General features: G+C 35.9%; 2 protein-coding genes and 1 long non-coding RNA gene across 5 annotated transcripts in view; all 3 read right to left on the reverse strand.

The window, feature by feature from the left end:
• Positions 1–4,751, reverse strand: part of LOC107590487 (protein-methionine sulfoxide oxidase mical1-like) — a 48,725-nt gene extending 43,974 nt beyond the window's left edge. The window contains exon 1 of the mRNA XM_016279240.1: positions 4,707–4,751. Within this exon, the coding sequence (XP_016134726.1) occupies positions 4,707–4,732 (26 nt within the window). The 5' untranslated portion in view covers positions 4,733–4,751. The remainder of the gene's footprint in view (positions 1–4,706) is intronic.
• Positions 4,752–6,725: 1,974 nt separating this feature from the next.
• Positions 6,726–8,146, reverse strand: LOC107590468 (uncharacterized). Its single transcript, XR_001609793.1, has 2 exons — positions 7,542–8,146; positions 6,726–7,501 (listed from the first exon to the last, which is right to left on the reverse strand). It is a non-coding gene; the product is annotated as an uncharacterized lncRNA (long non-coding RNA).
• Positions 8,147–9,939: 1,793 nt separating this feature from the next.
• Positions 9,940–20,470, reverse strand: part of LOC107590469 (proto-oncogene tyrosine-protein kinase Src) — a 51,012-nt gene continuing 40,481 nt past the window's right edge. For all 3 annotated transcript variants that reach the window (XM_016279218.1, XM_016279216.1, XM_016279217.1), the window contains 8 exons: positions 19,433–19,536; positions 16,555–16,704; positions 15,055–15,210; positions 14,734–14,913; positions 14,486–14,562; positions 13,123–13,276; positions 12,794–12,925; positions 9,940–11,422 (listed from right to left, as the gene is read on the reverse strand). In XM_016279218.1, the coding sequence (XP_016134704.1) occupies positions 11,214–11,422; positions 12,794–12,925; positions 13,123–13,276; positions 14,486–14,562; positions 14,734–14,913; positions 15,055–15,210; positions 16,555–16,704; positions 19,433–19,536 (1,162 nt within the window). In that variant the 3' untranslated portion in view covers positions 9,940–11,213. The remainder of the gene's footprint in view (positions 11,423–12,793; positions 12,926–13,122; positions 13,277–14,485; positions 14,563–14,733; positions 14,914–15,054; positions 15,211–16,554; positions 16,705–19,432; positions 19,537–20,470) is intronic.

Below are 20,470 nucleotides of genomic sequence, written 5' to 3' on the forward strand. Positions count from 1 at the left end.
TATATATATATACACACACACACACACACACACACACACACATACACACACCTGTATAATAAAATAAAACATTCTACAAGTACACACAAGACAACAAACATTAAATAAACAAAATACAATTACAACAAAACGAAAGACTTAAATTGAATTGCCTGAACAAAAGCATTGCATATTGTTCTGCCTGAATGAGCCTCATGGAATCAAGTTCCACAACTTTTCAACAGAGAACATTGTATTGTGAAGTTACCCCTATCCTAACCCAGATGTCACATAAAGAGACAGCAGTTGATGTGTCACAAAACTAGATTTAGGTTAGTTTACAACAACAAACAAATAAACAAGCAAGTGCGCACCGGTACTACTGTATAACATCGCGCCAAGTGAGTCACGGACCTCAGGCTGTACAAAAAACAGAGTGGAATATATTGCTAATTCTTATGCTGCAACTCTTGTGGGTTTCATAAAGGCAAAGTGTCAGTGTCATTACAAACTCTCTGGAGCACACAGGAATTCTTACAAAGCACAAATGTTGGCCTTCAGTCATTTTTGACATTCGTTCACTTCGATACATACAATTAAATACTTCACTTGTGGAAGGACGAGTGCAAAACCAGGCAAGTTAAACAAGCAAAGTTCACTTTTCACATGAAAAGTGAAAGCATTTTAATCATGTTTAAATTTAGCATCCTAAACAACTTACCTAGTACCACATTAGAATTTCTAGTAGCATATAAATCAATAAACTCTCTTACCTTTAAATGCTTAAATCAAAAGTTAAAGTGAAATGATACACTCTTCATAGCATCTCAGGTCTGATTCTCAGAGCACTAAGCAACTGCAAGCACTTCCTTTAAAACAGGCTTGTAACAAAACACATGGTATTAATGAGGACAGACTCAATACTAAGGGAACAAGCATGATGTTATGCTCATGTGACATCCTTGTTTAAATTAATGATTTCCCTGTTTTACCTCATCTAATGACGTCACGTAACATGGCACTTAGATTGCTTCCTTCTTGGTTCCCAGTTCAACTTCTCTGTGTTGAAATGATAAACATCAAATTTGCAGAACAACATGTTGCATGATCTGAAGCATCATTAATGTTAAGAGTTTAAGAAAACACTGATTGTAACGTAAAATGCATTGCTAAAGAGAGGTAAATTCAATAACTCATTTTTTAAAGTGACGTCTTGTTACTCTTGTCGTGTGGAAAAACAGCACGTGACTTCAGGTGGTTTTCGTGTTCAAACCCCATAATAAGCCCCCTGTGTGCCAAAAATTGCTTCAAGCAGGCTTCAAACAAATGTTGCAGCACTTCCTGAACATTTTACGGTCACACAGCATGTAACGCAGACAATAATCTCTCACACATCACTTCCTGGAAACAATCAAAGTCATGTCTTGTTCACATTAATGCTTAACAAATGGCAGGGCTACTGCCTGAATGAGCTCAAATGAATCAGTTGACAGCATGTCGCTTTTGCTGTTGTTTGCACATAAAAGCCTGTGATATGTGGAACAGATGTGAGAGACGTACAACATGCCAGTCATGACACATATTAACAGCTCTCACAGATCGAGTGGATGGATCTCACAAAACCTGCCAAAGCTATATTTCACTGCATTAACATCATGCATTAATATTATGATGTCTTTAATGAGTACATATTTTTTTAAAGCAATTTAAATAAAAAAAAATATTTGTATTAGCCCTTAAATAAATGTAATATAGTAAAAACAAACTGAGATTCACCAATAAAAATAATGAGAAATCTCAAATGTGAAATGTCCAGATGGATTACAATAATTAGATTTCATAGGGTGAATTATTACATAAAATAATGTAATAATGCAAAAGAAAGAAAGCTTAATTTTTTATTTATTTTTTTTTGGTGCATGAAATGTGATCTAGCCAGGATTTTGTAAGATTTGCCCTAGTTAAACTACCACTAACACTACTTTTAAAACAACATTTATTGTGTGCTTCTGCAGGTTTGGTGGTGTTAAATTCAGGTTTATTGATTCCGCAAGGAAGGTGCAAATCTGTATCCTTGTTATGAAGCACATGCATACTGAATTGCTGATCTTGTTATGTAGCTTCATTTGCTGCAAAACAAAACTATATGAAATCTCTAAAGCAGAGAGAAACTCAATTTCAGCCCCAAATCCAAAGTTAATTATTTCAATAAATAAATATGATTATTATATTGTATTTAGAAAATTAAGCTTTTATTATGAATATCAGATCAGCATAAAGAAAGAACAACAAATACTGTTATTGTTTACTGCATTAATAGCTTGCTTCATTTTTTACACATTTAGACGATGACAATATGGGGTAAAATGTATTTAATATATTATTTCGGGGGTCATACAAAATTGGAAAAAGTCCTGCACACAGTCATATACACATTAAGAAACTTAATTAGATAATTTTTTACACATTTAGACGATGACAATATGGGGTAAAATGTATTTAATATATTATTTTGGGGTCATACAAAATTGGAAAAAGTCCTGCACACAGTCATATACACATTAAGAAACTTAATTAGATACACGTTTCAGTCAGACACCCTCTTCAAAAACTAATACTTTACTTTGTTTTAACTTTAGGAGAAATATGACCCGGTCATGTTCTTGACAGGTTTCGTGAGATTTGAATCCATTCATGACTATAAGACGCGTTTCAGTTTCAAATTCACATGGGACGGAGCACGTACCACACAGAGATATGCTGTTAATTCATAAAATCATAACACAAACTTAAAGAGAACAGCCTATGATGCAATCTTGATAACAGTCACTGTAATACAGCAATACACACAGCCTATGCAAAGATTATAGTAGGTACAAAGATGTACCTTTTCCCCCGTGACAGAGTTTTGGGTAAGAAATCTACATCATGCAGAATTTCCCCCTGCACTCACAAGGTTATCAGTCATCAGTTTCAGCTTCGTGAAACGTTGAGTTGCCCAACACTACACACACATCAGTGCCAACAAGTTTCTGCAACATCCCAAAGGTCTTTATCGCAGGAAACCGGCTCAGTGTGGCGGGGATTTTAACAGTAAAGACAGAGGCAAAAGAGTGCTTAAACTAATGCAAGCAAAGCACAAACCACAAAACAACACTAAGCAGAACAACTATCATACTAATGGCATGCAATATTACAGAAAAAAAGTTAAAGGGGTCATACGATGCGATTTCAAGTTTTCCTTTCTCTTTGGAGTGTTACAAGCTGATTGCGCATAGATAAGATCCCTGAAGTTGCAAAGACTAAAGTCTCAAACCCAAAGAGATATTCTTTATCAAAGTTAAGACTCTGCCACGCCCCCTTAAAACGGCTCGTTCTAACACGCCCCCACATATCTACCTCACTATGTGGAAATATTTGCATAATGCCGCCCAAATGTTCACGCAAAGAAAGAAGGCGTGGTTTCAGTAACCAGCAGTTAGTGTTGAAGCAGCATGTCAGGGAGACGCTGTGTGTTTCTAGGTGAAAACAAAAGCACTTTATTTGGCCTTCCGAAAGTAGATGCATTTAGGAATCTTTAAGATCACTTACAACAGAACAGCAATGCATTTTATGGACGACAGTTTCGTGAACCTAGGAGAGGAGGTCATTCTGACTTTGCTATGACAATCTGGCGCTTCTGAATCAGCTACTGTTTTGTTATTAGTTTAAGTATTTGCTATTGACTGTTCAAATGCAGAGTTTTACGCATTGTGTGTGTGTGTGTGTGTGAGAGAGAGAGAGAGAGAGAGAGAGAGACAGCGTCACATCAAAGTGGAGTGAGCTGTCTTAACCGTGGCTTGTGTACTGCAAACACATACCAGCTTCATCACTGTGTCTGTCACGCGTTTGAGAGAGGCGGGGCATAGAGGACCTACAATAATGTACAGTATTTGAAAAAGAATGTGTTTTTTGAACATTAAAGCATGTCAACATATTCTGTTACACCAAAAATGATCTTTAAAAAAAGCATCATATGACCCCTTTAAAGCATAAGGAAGAAGAGAGCCCTTCCTTACTAAAAATGGCTGTAGAAGTGCTATAAATAGAGTGGTATTTATTTATATGGTACTCTAATGTATATGCAAGAACGACACTACTATGATATAGTAAATTGATACATACCATGGTACATGATGATTGCATATTCACATATCATGGTATTCACAAAGCACCAATTCATTAAAAAATAAGGTAGGCTACAAGTCCAAAAGAACAAAGTAAAAACATGATACATTTTCTCATTAATCTATGACCTGAGAAAAATACATTTTAGAGAGACAAAATTCTGAAAACGTGACTCTTATTTGATGGCAACATACATTTAGCCTACATATAAATATATAGGTAGCCTACATTAATGTTTTTAAGACTCCGGTTTGTGAAAACAGTTCCAAGTGTAAAACACTACTAATAATAAAACCTTAATCAGTCTATCCAAGTAAGTAGAAACCATGTCATAACTGTAGCAACTTTATCAGCACAAGTTCACTTTAACGTTAGCTTGTTTCCGTCTCCTTCAACTTGTGCAACGCTCACTAAAGTACATTTGCCGTGTTAGTAATTAATCGACTGACAGCAAATCTCTGTGATTCAAGTTAATCAAATGAATAATTACCTTGTAAGCCAGTTTAGGATCCTTTCAAACCAGTTGTACCTGCTTGTTTCTCTCTGCGGTTTAGACTCACCTGCGGCGGCTCGTCAGTCCGGGCATTTCGAATCCTTCTAGACAGAAGGCACGTCTCATGAATATTGATTAAATAAAGCGACGTTCGACCATTTGATTGGCTAAAAGGCGTTGGCGATTTTTTATTTTTTTTTCTACTACGAAACGTTATTTTGCAAATGCGTTTTTTTTTCTTTGTTTACTAACTGCATACGTGTTCATCCAGCATTTGTACACTGATTTAATATGATCTAATAACATAATAAAAAAAATAATAATATAAAAACGGTTTACTTGAGATTTGATTAAAAAAAATTAATAATAATTACGGAATTATTAGCAAATTTTCCCTTCTGGGGCTAAGGGGTTTCGAATAACGTCATCGTGACGTAATTAATATTTACGAGATAAACATTCTCCATAGTCGTATTCTTAAGTAGCCTAACGTTTCATGATTTATATGAATGTCTCAGTCTGTGATGACTTACAGTTGTGGTTATGTTAGCTTATTTTGTTCTGTTATGATGCTTGAAATGAAAAAAAAAAAAAGTAGCCTAACATTTCCGGGTAAATGCATAGAAGCAAAATGTACTACCACAGGGCAGGGCAGGACAGGGCAGGCCTATCCTTTCAGTTTATGACCCACAAAGACTTTCGAAACAGCTTTCGAAATTATTTTCAGACACTGCTGTAGAGTTTTAGAGAAGCAGGATGTGTTTTTTGCAAAGGTTATTTTGGCAACAGATCTTTAGCACCTGCACACCAACTTTCACTTTTAAATAGACTCACTCAAAAGCTTTATTCACAGTCTGTAGTAACAAGTACACTTTTCAAAAAAATAAGTTTCTTCATTCTAAAAAGCTCAAAGTAAAATATCAAAAGATAGACCAACCAATGTAGGCTATATAAAACAAGTGTACGGTGACTAAAGTGTTGTTTCCTTGATCCTGTTAGACGTAATATCTAACTCAAGTACAACACATAAGCAAGATTACTCTGATAACCTGTACAGTTTCAGGTTAAATCGAACGTAAATATTGCAGTTTACGTTAACAGTAGGTGTCGCTAGACACCAGTAGATAGAGATTTTAAAATGTAAAGATGAAACGACTAAAACCATGAATTATCATCATATTAATTTATTGAAGTAGTTAAAGCTGTCGGATAATATCTGATTATGCATATGCATTGAGCTCACAGATCAAAAACAACAGTCCATTAGACACAGACTCCTCTTTTGTTCAGCTAGGCCGTAAGTTTGAGTTTGACATCGGTGGGGACACAACAGCAGACAACACCCTCCATAATAATGCTAACCCCAGTGAAAAAGTCCATCCCCTGTTGTCCTCTCACATCAAAATCCACTGACGTGTTAGTTCTGGACTGTTTTCACTTGTAAACGGTGCTTGATCAGTGTATATTTCTCTCCTGATTCAGAAGAGATGACTTTTTCACTGAAGAAAGCAATATTATGGATAGAGGACGGAGGCAACAGTTTGAAGTTAAACATGTCTTATGGATTTGTTTCTTACTAACTCAGTTTTTGCTTCAGAAGATGTTAACTGAGAGTTGTGTGGATTACTGTGATGTTTTTATCAGCTGTTTGGACTCTCATTCTGACGGCACCCATTCACTGCAGAGCATCCATTAGTGAGCAAGTGATGGATTGCTACATTTCTCCAAATCTGTTTCCATGAACAAACAAACTCATCTACATCTTGGATGGCCTGAGGGTGAGTACATTTTCAGCACATTTTCATGAGCTACTCTTTTAAAACAAGTTGTGACGGGAAAAAAAACTAGATAACACCATGTCATATACATTTTTAAAGTACAACTCTCATTTCAGTTTTATTTCATATTTTGAAACCAGTCATTGCAGAACTGTACACTGGGAGCAAGTACCTGGAATCTGATTGTGAGCAACTGTAGTTAAAATACAGACAGGAAACTCATTGAAAACAACTGCATAGTTTGAATACATTAGACAGGGATGCACTAATATTGTGGTTACTTGTAGATCTGATTCGTTTTACTTGTCATAATTTAATTTTCTAGTTCTACAGCACGGGCCAAGAACATGCCATCGTCCATCCATCATCAAAAATCCTCGTTAAGTCACAGTACGATCAGAGCGATGCATACAGTGCAGTTTAACTTTGCAGTAACTACCTGTCAAAATCAACAGCAGATTTATTGCAAGTTAAAAAGAAATAATAAAACAATACTTTAGTGCACGAGTCACACCTAAAGAAATGATTCTTAAAGGGGAGTTTATTACTGTAAATAAGAGTTTATTACTGTAAAATAAAAAGTCAAAAATAAAGCCAGCGAATTGAATCTGTGAATCCGATCGCATGATGGCATGCTGTTTTGTGATTGGCTGCTTCTCTAAGCATTCAGTTGCTGTAGGAAAACTGGATTTGTGCAGCAACAATGATATTTTTGCGGTCAGCTTTGCACAGGACCGAACGTCTATCTATAACACTGATCTTACAGGGAGAACCAAGCAAAGATCTGCTGAACATAAACCGAGGCAATATGAATAAATATGAAAAGAATATTTACATACGAAAGTATTTACAGTATATCGACAGGCGTCACATGTCTACCAGCTAAAGTACCGCGATTACAGCTGCATGCCATTCTAAACAACTCGTCAGGACTTGATGTTACCCCACTATTCACACTTCCAAACCCTTACGATCAATGCAACCCTCATCGTATCAGTACAGACATCCCTACAACTCCAATCTATTTCATTCTACATTGTCTCAGCAGTGATTATATTATTTATTCGGGTACCTCAAACCATCACTAGGCATTCAGTAACTGACCCGAGATCGGTTTCTAGCACGTAACACCTCACAGACAAGGTTCATGGCTTTCTAAATCAGTAGCGATTGATTGAGGTTGTTACCCACAATTATATATATAACAATGGCTATTTTGCATATAACATATTGGCAACTTTGAGTGCACGTGTCAGAATTTCTCAAAAAAAGCCAAAACTATTGAAAAAGATAAAACGTTTGAAATTCAAGCATTCAACAAGCTTTGAGGAGTCAGTTCAAACATCTCTTGAACAATATTCATGAGTGATAAAAGCAATAGTTCATTTTTCAGATTTTCTTCCTCTGTGTTTTTGTCTTGTTTTCCAGTACAATTCTCTCAACAATCTTAAATCAACTTGAGAAGCCAATTACTTAACATAAAAAGTCTTGAAAAATTTATCTAGATTAAGTGAGTTTATGCTTAAAATGAGAAAAAATATCTGACAATAATACTTGATTTTAAGGGTAAACAAGTTGCCAGACATTTTTCTTGTTTTAAACAGTCACTTGATTTCAGAAAACAAGACTGTCTTTTAAAATTTTGCTTCGCAAAGTAAATGCAACTTGATTTATGAATGGTAAGATAGTTGTAATAGGAAAACAAGACAAAAATACTAAGGAAGAAAATACATTTTTTAAATTGAGTCACAATTCACTCACCCTCATGCCGTTCCAAACATTTATGCTGTTATTTTTGCCATGGGGTACAAAAAGAGACATTTAGAGGACGCTTTTCTCATGCAATAAATGTAAAAGTATTGTATATGGAAAAGAGCAGCATGGACATTCAGCTAAACGTCTCCGTTTGTGTTTTACACAACATGAGGGTTAGAAAATGTTTCAGTGAACTATTCCTTTAAATTCTAGTTACAAAGCCTGCTCATCCTCTTTGATACAAAAAAAACAACATTAATAAAAATACATTTTGTACATAATAAAACAGTACAAAAATTCATTTTTTCCTTTGTATTGGCACACAAAGTAGGACTATACAGTCACATCTGCTTTAAACAAAAAACAATGCTATATATCAGTAGTTGTTTTGAATACTAGAAGAGTAGAATAACTGTATCAAATGAAACCACATTCTGAACGATTCTCTAATTGAGTCCATATCAAAAGGAAGAATGTTTTGTTTCCATCATTTCAGTCCGAACGTTTCCAATCATGTGACCAGTGCTCAACCAATCACATTCTTATTCCAGTTGATCCAGGTTCATACAAAAGAAACATAGTGGGACAAAAAGCTCATTTCTACCATTAAAAGGCATAAAATACCATGTTCAGATACGGACCCTGGATATCTATTGGAAGACATTAACGGGAACGTCCATTCGTCACGAGAGAGCTGCAATCACAGATGTCTCCCAACATGCACAGAGGTGCTGACATCTGATGTTGCCGATCAAATCTCATCCATCTGAGCTTGTGAACGGGTCGCAGGGTTCATGACAAACACCGGCGCTGACGGAGCTTGATGCTTTGGGGGTTTGAAGGGGGATGGGAGAGGATAGAAGTGAGGGATTGTGGGAGGAGGATGAATGACAGATCTGGAGCATCCGCTAAAAGGGTTTAGGAGAGAAGTGGTGGTACATCGAGGTCAAGAAAAACAGCTTGCGATCAATCCGCAGAGCTTCGGAAATAAAGCCTCGCAGCAATTATCAGCAGAAACCGCAAGCTGCACGGCCGAAGAAGAAATTTGTTAGTGGATTTCTTTGCGAATGATGCAGAAAAGATGCATCTTGTCTTGCTGTTTGAAGCTCACCTGCGATGAAAGTGGAAAAACATGCGATTACAATAACAGAGGGCGATGCTGTAACACTGAGACCATATGAAAACCCAGCAAGTTGCTTAAAACGGGCTGAATTGGATATCATTCCATGTGGATCAGTATTGTTTGGGTTATTCCACAAACTTTCCGTGTTTGTTTTCTGGTCAGGAAAAGGATCTCTCTTTCTCTTTCTCACACTTGACTGGATCGGCATCTCTAGAGGTTCTCGCCCGGTTGGTACTGTGGTTCAGTAGAGGTGAAGTAGTCTTCCAGGAAGCTCTGGAGGTATTCGAAGGTGGGCCGCTCTTCGGGCTCCTTGCGCCAGCAGGTCAGCATCAGCTCGTGCAGGGATTCTGGGCACTCGGCGGGACAGGGCATCCTGTAGCCACGCTCCACCTGGTCCAGCACCTCCCGGTTCACCATACCTGTGCGGAGGACAGACGTGAAACAGGGTGGATGTGGGTCAGGTGTCAGATTGTGGTGCAGAAAGTGGCATGGCACATTTTAACCAGGCAGAGGATGTGAGTTGTCAGCAGGGAGGAACAACCGGAAATGTTTTCATGTGCCCTTTGTGGAGGGGGGCTCTTTAAAATGTTGTTTAATACGGGCAATGTGGCTTGTGTGTTATAAAAAATAAAAAAGTACAAAAAGAGACATTTAGAGGACGCTTTTCTCATGCAATAAATGTAAAAGTATTGTATATGGAAAAGAGCAGCATGGACATTCAGCTAAACGTCTCCGTTTGTGTTTTACACAACATGAGGGTTAGAAAATGTTTCAGTGAACTATTCCTTTAAATTCTAGTTACAAAGCCTGCTCATCCTCTTTGATACAAAAAAAACAACATTAATAAAAATACATTTTGTACATAATAAAACAGTACAAAAATTCATTTTTTCCTTTGTATTGGCACACAAAGTAGGACTATACAGTCACATCTGCTTTAAACAAAAAACAATGCTATATATCAGTAGTTGTTTTGAATACTAGAAGAGTAGAATAACTGTATCAAATGAAACCACATTCTGAACGATTCTCTAATTGAGTCCATATCAAAAGGAAGAATGTTTTGTTTCCATCATTTCAGTCCGAACGTTTCCAATCATGTGACCAGTGCTCAACCAATCACATTCTTATTCCAGTTGATCCAGGTTCATACAAAAGAAACATAGTGGGACAAAAAGCTCATTTCTACCATTAAAAGGCATAAAATACCATGTTCAGATACGGACCCTGGATATCTATTGGAAGACATTAACGGGAACGTCCATTCGTCACGAGAGAGCTGCAATCACAGATGTCTCCCAACATGCACAGAGGTGCTGACATCTGATGTTGCCGATCAAATCTCATCCATCTGAGCTTGTGAACGGGTCGCAGGGTTCATGACAAACACCGGCGCTGACGGAGCTTGATGCTTTGGGGGTTTGAAGGGGGATGGGAGAGGATAGAAGTGAGGGATTGTGGGAGGAGGATGAATGACAGATCTGGAGCATCCGCTAAAAGGGTTTAGGAGAGAAGTGGTGGTACATCGAGGTCAAGAAAAACAGCTTGCGATCAATCCGCAGAGCTTCGGAAATAAAGCCTCGCAGCAATTATCAGCAGAAACCGCAAGCTGCACGGCCGAAGAAGAAATTTGTTAGTGGATTTCTTTGCGAATGATGCAGAAAAGATGCATCTTGTCTTGCTGTTTGAAGCTCACCTGCGATGAAAGTGGAAAAACATGCGATTACAATAACAGAGGGCGATGCTGTAACACTGAGACCATATGAAAACCCAGCAAGTTGCTTAAAACGGGCTGAATTGGATATCATTCCATGTGGATCAGTATTGTTTGGGTTATTCCACAAACTTTCCGTGTTTGTTTTCTGGTCAGGAAAAGGATCTCTCTTTCTCTTTCTCACACTTGACTGGATCGGCATCTCTAGAGGTTCTCGCCCGGTTGGTACTGTGGTTCAGTAGAGGTGAAGTAGTCTTCCAGGAAGCTCTGGAGGTATTCGAAGGTGGGCCGCTCTTCGGGCTCCTTGCGCCAGCAGGTCAGCATCAGCTCGTGCAGGGATTCTGGGCACTCGGCGGGACAGGGCATCCTGTAGCCACGCTCCACCTGGTCCAGCACCTCCCGGTTCACCATACCTGTGCGGAGGACAGACGTGAAACAGGGTGGATGTGGGTCAGGTGTCAGATTGTGGTGCAGAAAGTGGCATGGCACATTTTAACCAGGCAGAGGATGTGAGTTGTCAGCAGGGAGGAACAACCGGAAATGTTTTCATGTGCCCTTTGTGGAGGGGGGCTCTTTAAAATGTTGTTTAATACGGGCAATGTGGCTTGTGTGTTATAAAAAATAAAAAATAAAATAAAAAACACCCTCAAAAACATTTTTAAAACATTTGTAGAGATGAAAACCCTGCATTGGAGTTAATGTGAATCATTTGGAAATAATAATAATAATGAATATTTTTTACAATTTGACATTATGGCCTAAAAATATCCCCCCAAATTTTTTTTCTTTCTTTTTTTAACAATAGAAATGTCTAAACTCAATGTGTTGGATTTAGTGTGAATAATTATAAGTGAAAATTATTTGAATGTAATGTTTTTGTAAGTTTATAAGTATTTTTTGTTAGAGATAAAAACCCTGCATTGGACTCAATGTGAATAATAATAATTTATATATATATTTTTAATTATTATGTCCTGTGAGTGAATTTTTTAAAATAATTATAATTCATTCATTTATTCCATCTTTTTTAGAATGGAATTTATCATTCTTTAAAAAAAGATGGAATACATTAATTCATTATTATTATTGGTAAATAAACTTTTTTTTTTTTGAGGATACACACACATACACAGATATACATATATAAATATGATTATTGTTGCATAAGTTATAGAATAATTTATTCTATTAAATAATGTTTAATAAATTTTCAGTGAAAATAATAATAATAATATTCTATAATATTTAAATTATTCTACAATTATTCTGATTGATATTGAAATATTCCATTTTTTTTAGAGATGATAAACCCTGCACTGGACTGAATGTGAATAATTAAAAATAATAATAATAATAATGTTTTAAAATAATGTATAGAATAATGAATGCTTGTAAACTGATTATTAAATTTAGAAAAAAAAATTATAATGTTCATATACAGTATATATTAATGCTATCAAACGATTAATCGCGATTAATTGCATCCAAAATAAAAGTTTTTGTTTGCACAATATGTGTGTGTACTGATAATATAATATACACACATACAGTATATATTTTAAAAATATTTACATGTATATATTTACAGTGGGTACGGAAAGTATTCAGACCCCCTTAAATTTTTCACTCTTTTTTATATTGCATATACATATATATATATATATATATACAGTATATATGTGTGTGTGTGTGATATATATATAAAGTACATTTGAATGTGAAGGTGAACCAGTGACTCTTTGATTAATACTCGACTGACTGGTAAACACGTAGAGCAGTAGTACCTGGATAAGGCACCCTGCCTTTGGTCGTCAGCTCCGTCAGTAAGACCCCAAACGACCACACGTCAGATTTGATGGTGAAGCGGCCGTAAAGCGCCGCCTCTGGCGCGGTCCACTTGATGGGAAACTTGGCTCCTGTTGTAATAATAATTTAAGAGAGGCCTGTCATCATGATTAAACTGATTCAATTAAGGTCGAACCACATAAACGGCAACAGCATTAGGTCTTGAAAATGAGACGGAGACGTTACGGCCTCAGGAAACAACTCAAGATGTAAAGAAAATGGAGAACGACCACATGCAGGCAGAGAGAGTCACTGTGTTCCTGCTCACCCTGTCTGGCCGTGTATTCGTTGTCCTCTATGAGTCGAGCAAGGCCAAAGTCAGCCACTTTACACACCAGGTTATCACCCACCAGGATGTTGGCAGCCCTGAGGTCCCTGTGCACATAGTTCATTCTTTCCACGTACGCCATTCCAGAGGCGATCTGAGGACAGCACATATATTATATATTACTCCAGAGTATCCACAGAATAGAAACAGATTTATATACATTATGAAGACAATGACAGTGGCACGTGGCCATGCAAAAACTGCTGCCACAGTGCTGTTTTTAGTGATGCTGTCTGCAATATTCAACTCTCTAAATATAGTTCCTCCTTCAATGCAGGGCTATATAGTTTTTTATTTATTTATTTATTTTTGTTTTATTTTAGTCAGTCTTTGAGTCATGAAAATGTGTTTTAGTTTAACTTCAGTTACAAAATATAATAGAATTTATAATATTTAATACTTTTATTCACCAAGGATGCATTCAATTTAGTGCTGTCAAACGATTAATCACGATTAATCGCATCCAAAATAAACGTTTTTGTTTACATAATATATGAGCGTGTACTGTGTATATTTATTATGTATATATAAATACAAGCACATGCATATGCATATATATATATATATATATGCTATGTATTTATATATATAACAAAATATGCTATGTTTATATATTAAATTTATATATAATATAAAATATAACAATATAAATATATAAATGTATGTACACGTAAATATTTTCAAAATATATACTGTATGTGTGTGTATTTATATATACATAATAAATAAACACAGTACACATAGTATGTAAACAAACATTTTTTATTTTGAATGTGATTAATCGCGATTAATCGTTTGACAGCACTAATTCAATTATCGATTCATCAAAGAGTCATGAAGAAAATGCATCAAGGTATGAATACTTTTAATTACCAAGGATGCATTAAATTGGTCAAAGGTGACAGTGATGTTTCTTGAGCAGCAAATCAGCATATCAGAATGATTTCTGAAGGATCATGTGACACTGAAGACTGGTGAATATTCAGCTTTGCATCACAGGAATAAATTACATTTTAACATGTATTCAAATAGAAAACAGTTATTTTAAATTGCAATAATATTACAGTTTTTTTAATGTATTTTTTTATCAAATAAATGCCGCCTTGATGAGCATGAGATGTCTTTCAAAAAAAAAATTTTTTTAATCATACCGCCCCCAAACTTTTGATCATTAATGTAAATCTTCTAATATAATGTTTCCAATTTCCATTACTTTTTATTTAAGTATCAAAACTGTTAAAAGTTTATTTTTCTGTGCAGTTACATTACTAGATACCATATCATAATGCCAGTGTGAAAGTACCTGAGAGGCCATATCCACAAGCTGAGGCAACCGCAGCATTTTTCCCATGTCACCCTTCAGGAAATCCAACAGACTTCCTGTGAGAGCAGAAATCACACCTCACATCTCCAGTCACACTTTTACTTGCAGACCTCACAAGAAAAGCTGATAATATCCAGATTTGAATGCTCTATTTACACATCTTACTGCCAGTTCTTGTTTCTTGGACATATTTAGCCCAGTATGGTTCACTGGATCTCTGTACTGACCTTGTCCCATGTACTCAGTGACGATGTAAATGGGCTCCTCTGAGACGACAGCGTAAAGCTGCACCAGCTTCTCATGCCGGAGTTTCTTCATCACCTGTGCTTCCTGCAGGAAGGCCTCAGGAGACATAGTGCCAGTCTTCAGAGTCTTGATGGCCACGCGTGTCGTGCCGTTCCAAGTGCCTGATGGGAAAAAGACACTGAAATCATTGTCTGTTATGTGAACGCTTTGCTGCCATCATTACACAGCTGTGGTATTTTGTTCATATTTATCTCACATAGCTTCGGTTTTCAGTGGAAAGAAGTTGAAAGAGGAAGTCTTACCCATCCAGACCTCTCCGAAGCAGCCCTGGCCGAGCTTGATGTCCAGTCTCAGAGAGTCCCGTGGGATCTCCCAGGCGTCCCGTGCCAGGCCTTGAGTCTGAGGCTTCAGCACTGGACACACGTCAGTCAGACAGTGACACAGGCCGTCTGCGTGCTCTGTGACGGACACGTACAGAAAGAAGTGTGTTCATGTTTTTCTGTTAAATATTTATGCAACATAATATTAATGCAACAGTACTTTCAAATCTCTTTTTAGAAAATGGCCTCATTTTGATTCTATATTAATGCCCTAAATTAGATGCTTTTGTTGTTGGCAGCTATAAACAGAATTAAAATTAACAATGACTATTTATCTAGATAAAAAAAGAAAAAAGTTGAAATAAAAATTATTATGAATAATATATATATATATATATATATATATATATATATATAGATAGATATATATATATAGATAAATAATACTTATTCAACTTAAATAACAGAATATATTATTTAATAATACTTATAAATATTATTTTAAATAACATTAAAGGCACAATATGTAATTTTCGCCACTAGAGGGCGCGTATTCAAAATAAACAAAGAGACAAAGGCGTAGTTTGATGACACCGTGACTGAGTGTGGAATCATGGGAGTTGTCGTCTTCATCCCCACAGCCGATGCAATCCGACGGGACTCGGGCAGAAATCATGCATTATAATGGAAGCAGCGGAGCTTTTATTATGCCACAGTTGACTGCTTCTGCTCCTTCCAGTCGTGCGTATGTGGGGTAAAGCAGCGCTGTTTTATCATATTAGACACATTTGAAAGTTCTGCTATTATGCTACTCTGTGTGGTCGTATTAAAGCGTCTTTGGTGTTTCCATGTTTTCTACAAAATACAACCGAAAATCGAGGGGTTATGACATCATTGGCAGGCGACACAATGACACTATGGACACGCTCCGTGTCACAGGTTAAAATTGCTTATTTAAACATTCTTCGAAACATCTGGGATAATGTAAGTACACAAGTCAGCAAAATATATAACACCGTTCTAGTGGTTTTTGGATATTTTAATTAAAAAATCTTACATATTGTGCCTTTAACAACAATAATATATATATATTTTTTTTTATAAATTAACAATAATAATAAAAACATAATAATGTATGTACCTAATGTATTATTATTATTATAATAATGCTAATAAGAAAAAAATTATAATGATCATTCTTTTGGATTTTTAATACTAAAAATAAACATCTAACTTATAAATAACTTATACCATAATACCATATTTATTTCATCTTACATCTTACATGGTTTTAGGCCCTTTTAACACTCTAGAGCAGCATAAGAAGTAATATAATTGCTTTATGCGATTGCTTTATTTATAGTTTTAACCGTCTTCTTATTTTGCAACAACTCAAGTTCCCACTTCCAGAAATAACAGTCTGTATCACTTCCCTTCATAGACATTCAGAAAGGAGGAGGTGTCTGTGAGAAAGTGACTTACGGCGGTAGTGGTTGACCAGCTGCTGTAAAGTACTGAACTGTGTGCGCGACGTGATGTAAAAACCCCCGCTGTCCAGCTTCCTGATCTTGTAATGTTTGACATTTAGGCCCTTGACGTTGTCGTAATCCAGGACAGAAAGACAGTAGGCACCTAGAAAGACACAAAGAACACATTTGAGAGGTGAACTGGATGACATGGACGGCACTAACAAACATTTACCCAGGTTTTAGATTTGAAACTGTCAGATTGGTGTGATGGGTGCCAGATTCTACTCTTTTGTAGCATTTTTTCCCCCCCTTGAGGTCGACTAAACTGAGCAAAAACATGCATTCGGTGCATTTCTTTCTTTCTTTCTGGTAGCCATTGACTTGCATACAATTTGTTTCTATACCATGGAAGTCAATGGCTACCATCAACTGTTCTTCTTTTGTGTTCAACAGAAGAAAGAAACTGAAATGACTGTGTAGATTGTGTATAACAGGCCTTTCAACAAGGTTTTGATCATGTTGATGATTCAGGTCTTAGAAATGTGCATTACAGTAGGCTTTACAGGGTTAATAAACACTGAATGAAATGGTCTGTAGAGGGCGTTGTCACACATGGCTCATTCACTTGCTCCCTCGTTCCCACCCCGGTCTTTCTCTCAGTCTCGTCTCTTTGGGGTTTGACTTATCCTTCAGCCTCTCTCGGTCTCTCCACGAGCCTCTCGCTGACGGGATGAGCTGTGAGGTATGGCTCACGGTTATAGTTGACCTACTTGCTCTTCATCCCTTCAAGCACTTCTCTGACCTTCGTATTCTGTCGTATGCAACCATTTGCACTCTTTACATATCATCTCAAATGAACATTGTTTGTGTAGAACCTGAAGGTAAAAGGCCATATATGGAGTGTGGATCTTTACAGTGTTAAGAGAGAGAGAGAAAAGCTGGTTTGCAGAGGGAGGAGATCAGGGAGTATGAGCACGATTGCGTCTGACAAACAGAAAAGGGGAAATTGATTGAACGTGCACTTTGTTCTGATCTGAAATCCTGAAATGCAACTTCCTCAATGTAGACACATGCATGAGCACGAGCAGTTTCCTCCACACTGGTGTTGGTTCTTTGTCATCACTGTCTTTAATAATCGTTTCTTTATTACAGTAGCTCTGGTCTCTGAATTTGACTGGCTGAGCAGCGTTCCAACAGCACTGGAATTTTTTGCATTTGAGAAAAACAAAACAACAACCACATTTGATCAGTTTTTGCATTCCCTGGGATGTTGAACTCATGACCCTGAGTCCCTGACGTTATGAGTGCCAAGCTCTAATGTCTGAGCTACAGGAAAGACCTTTGAGTTTGGCCTCTGAATCAACACCGTGACACCAGATGAATGGTAAAAAAGTGTATATATTCTATAGGGGGAAGTCGTGGCCTAATGGTTAGAGAGTCGGACTCGTAACCCAAAGGTTGCAGGTTCGAGTCTTGTACCGGCAGGGATTGTATGTGGGGGAAGTGAATGTATAGCACTCTCTCCCACCTTCAATACCACGACTGAGGTGCCCTTGAGCAAGGCACCGAACCCCTAACTGCTCCCCGGGCGCCGCAGCATAAATGGCTGCCCACTGCTCCGGGTGTGTGTGTGTTCACTGCTGTGTGTGTGCACTAAGGATGGGTTAAATGCAGAGCACTAATTCCTAGTATGGGTGACCATACTTGGCCACATGTCACGTCACTTTTTTTTATATTAATTCACAAAGCTGCTATGTTGCTTGGAAACTGTAAACAGAATTAAAACTAAATTAAAATGTTAAAATATATGTTTTATTATTTTTTAATGAATAAACAATATAAATGATAAATAATTTATTGTCTATAGTAATGATAATAAATTCATTTTATTTTTAATAATAAATAATAAATAAAAAAACATTTTATTGTGATTTTATGGTATTAGATGGATTCATATATTTAATATACTCTTGTAGGCCGTATATATATATATTTTTTATTGTTGCTTTTAGTATTTTGGATACAATTTTAATAATTCTTCTCATTATAATTAATAAATGAACAATAAATAGCTTAAAATATTTTATTGTGCTTTTATGGTGTTTTGTAGATGTAATTTTAATAATTCTTAATAGTTTTAATAATAAATTAAAAATAAATGTATTTTATTGTGCTTTTATGGTGTTAGATGGAATAATATATTTAACATACGTGGATGCAATTTTAATAATTCTTCATATTTTTAATAATAAATTAAAAATTAATTAAATATTTTATTGTGCTTTTATGGTGTTAGATGGAATAATATATTTAACATACGTGGATGCAATTTTAATAATTCTTCATATTTTTAATAATAAATTAAAAATTAATTAAATATTTTATTGTGCTTTTATGGTGTTAGATGGAATAATATATTTAACATACTGTGTATGACATACTTTTGTGTTTTTGCTTTTGCTCCTTTTAGTTTTATGTGGACATAATTTTAATAATTATTTTTACCTTAATAATAATTTAACAGTTCTTTTTTTAATATTTATATTAAAACATTATTTTAATATGAAATTAATAATAAATAAAATGTGCCTTTGGATGGATTCATATATTTAATATTCTGTGTAAACTGTATATTTTTGTGTTTTTGCTATGCTCCTTTTTTTGTTTTTTAATTTTAATAATTGTCTATTTCTGTACATTTTGGAAGACTAAAAGATGAAACATGTTTATTAATATGCACTTTCCCTGTGCACACACACACACACACACACACACACAAATAAAATAAACAAATAGAAATAAATAAATAAAAATACAAAATAAAACACAACTTATAAATAGATAGAATAAAAAAACGTGTTCAGAGTTTCTACTGTTCACATTCAATTCACCTTTGGTTGTCTCACTCTCTCTGACCAGGAATGTTCCTCTCCTGTTTTCCAGAATCAAGAGGAGGCGCTCGGAGTCCCTGCGTGTGATCTTTCCAAAGTACCATCTGGAGAGGGATGGAGAAAGAAAGAAAGAAAGAAAGAAAGAAAGAAAGAAAGAATGAAAGAAAGAAAGAAAGAAAGAAAGAAAGAGAGAGAGTGTATTTAGAGTAAGTAATCACATGTAACATTGTATCACAGACATGCAGCTGGCCAGAAACACAGCTTATGCTAATACACAGACAGAACTATGATCTTATTGTACAAACATATAAGAAAGGTCTGTAAGAATATACTCACCGAGGATGCATTTATTTATAAAAATTTGTGAAATATTATTACAATTTAAAATAATTGATCTTACCAAGGCTGGGCGTTTTGACGATATTATCGTATATCGACGATGTCTTGCAAGTATTGCGATGTCGATAATAAAAGTCAGTTACAAACGCTAATATCGAGAAAAAAATTACAAATATATTTAACATAGTCCCGTAGTTACCATGCACATATTTATTCACATGAAATAGCATGAATGAAATATTTTGTAGCCTATGCTAGTAGCTAATTATTAAGGAATAAAACATCTATTCTGGAATCACTTAATTTACTTAAGGCCAGGAATTGAATAGGCCGACTCTTTATAAAACTAGCCATTCTTTTTATTTTTACTTATTAATAATGTTTTTTTATTTTATTTTAATACATTCTAAGTCCAATCCTAAGCTGTGTTTGTATTTATTTTTGTGCACTCTCCTCACAAACACGCTCAAGGAAAAGGAAACATGAGATGGCAGAAAGCGGAACCTGTTTTCTTTATTTTACAAAAACACAATGTTTTGTTTTTAATGTGAGTGTACGCAGATAAAATTATTTATGTTTATGTATTTACCATAATTGACGGAGTATTTTAAGTTGTTTTCACTGATGTAAGGAAGCAATTCAAGTGCACGCCAGCGCCTTGCACGCGCACACGTCAATTCTAGCATGGCTTGACATCGC

Source organism: Sinocyclocheilus grahami, unplaced genomic scaffold, assembly GCF_001515645.1.
Source record: "Sinocyclocheilus grahami isolate Dianchi unplaced genomic scaffold, SAMN03320097.WGS_v1.1 scaffold128.1, whole genome shotgun sequence".
Taxonomy (NCBI): domain Eukaryota; kingdom Metazoa; phylum Chordata; class Actinopteri; order Cypriniformes; family Cyprinidae; genus Sinocyclocheilus; species Sinocyclocheilus grahami.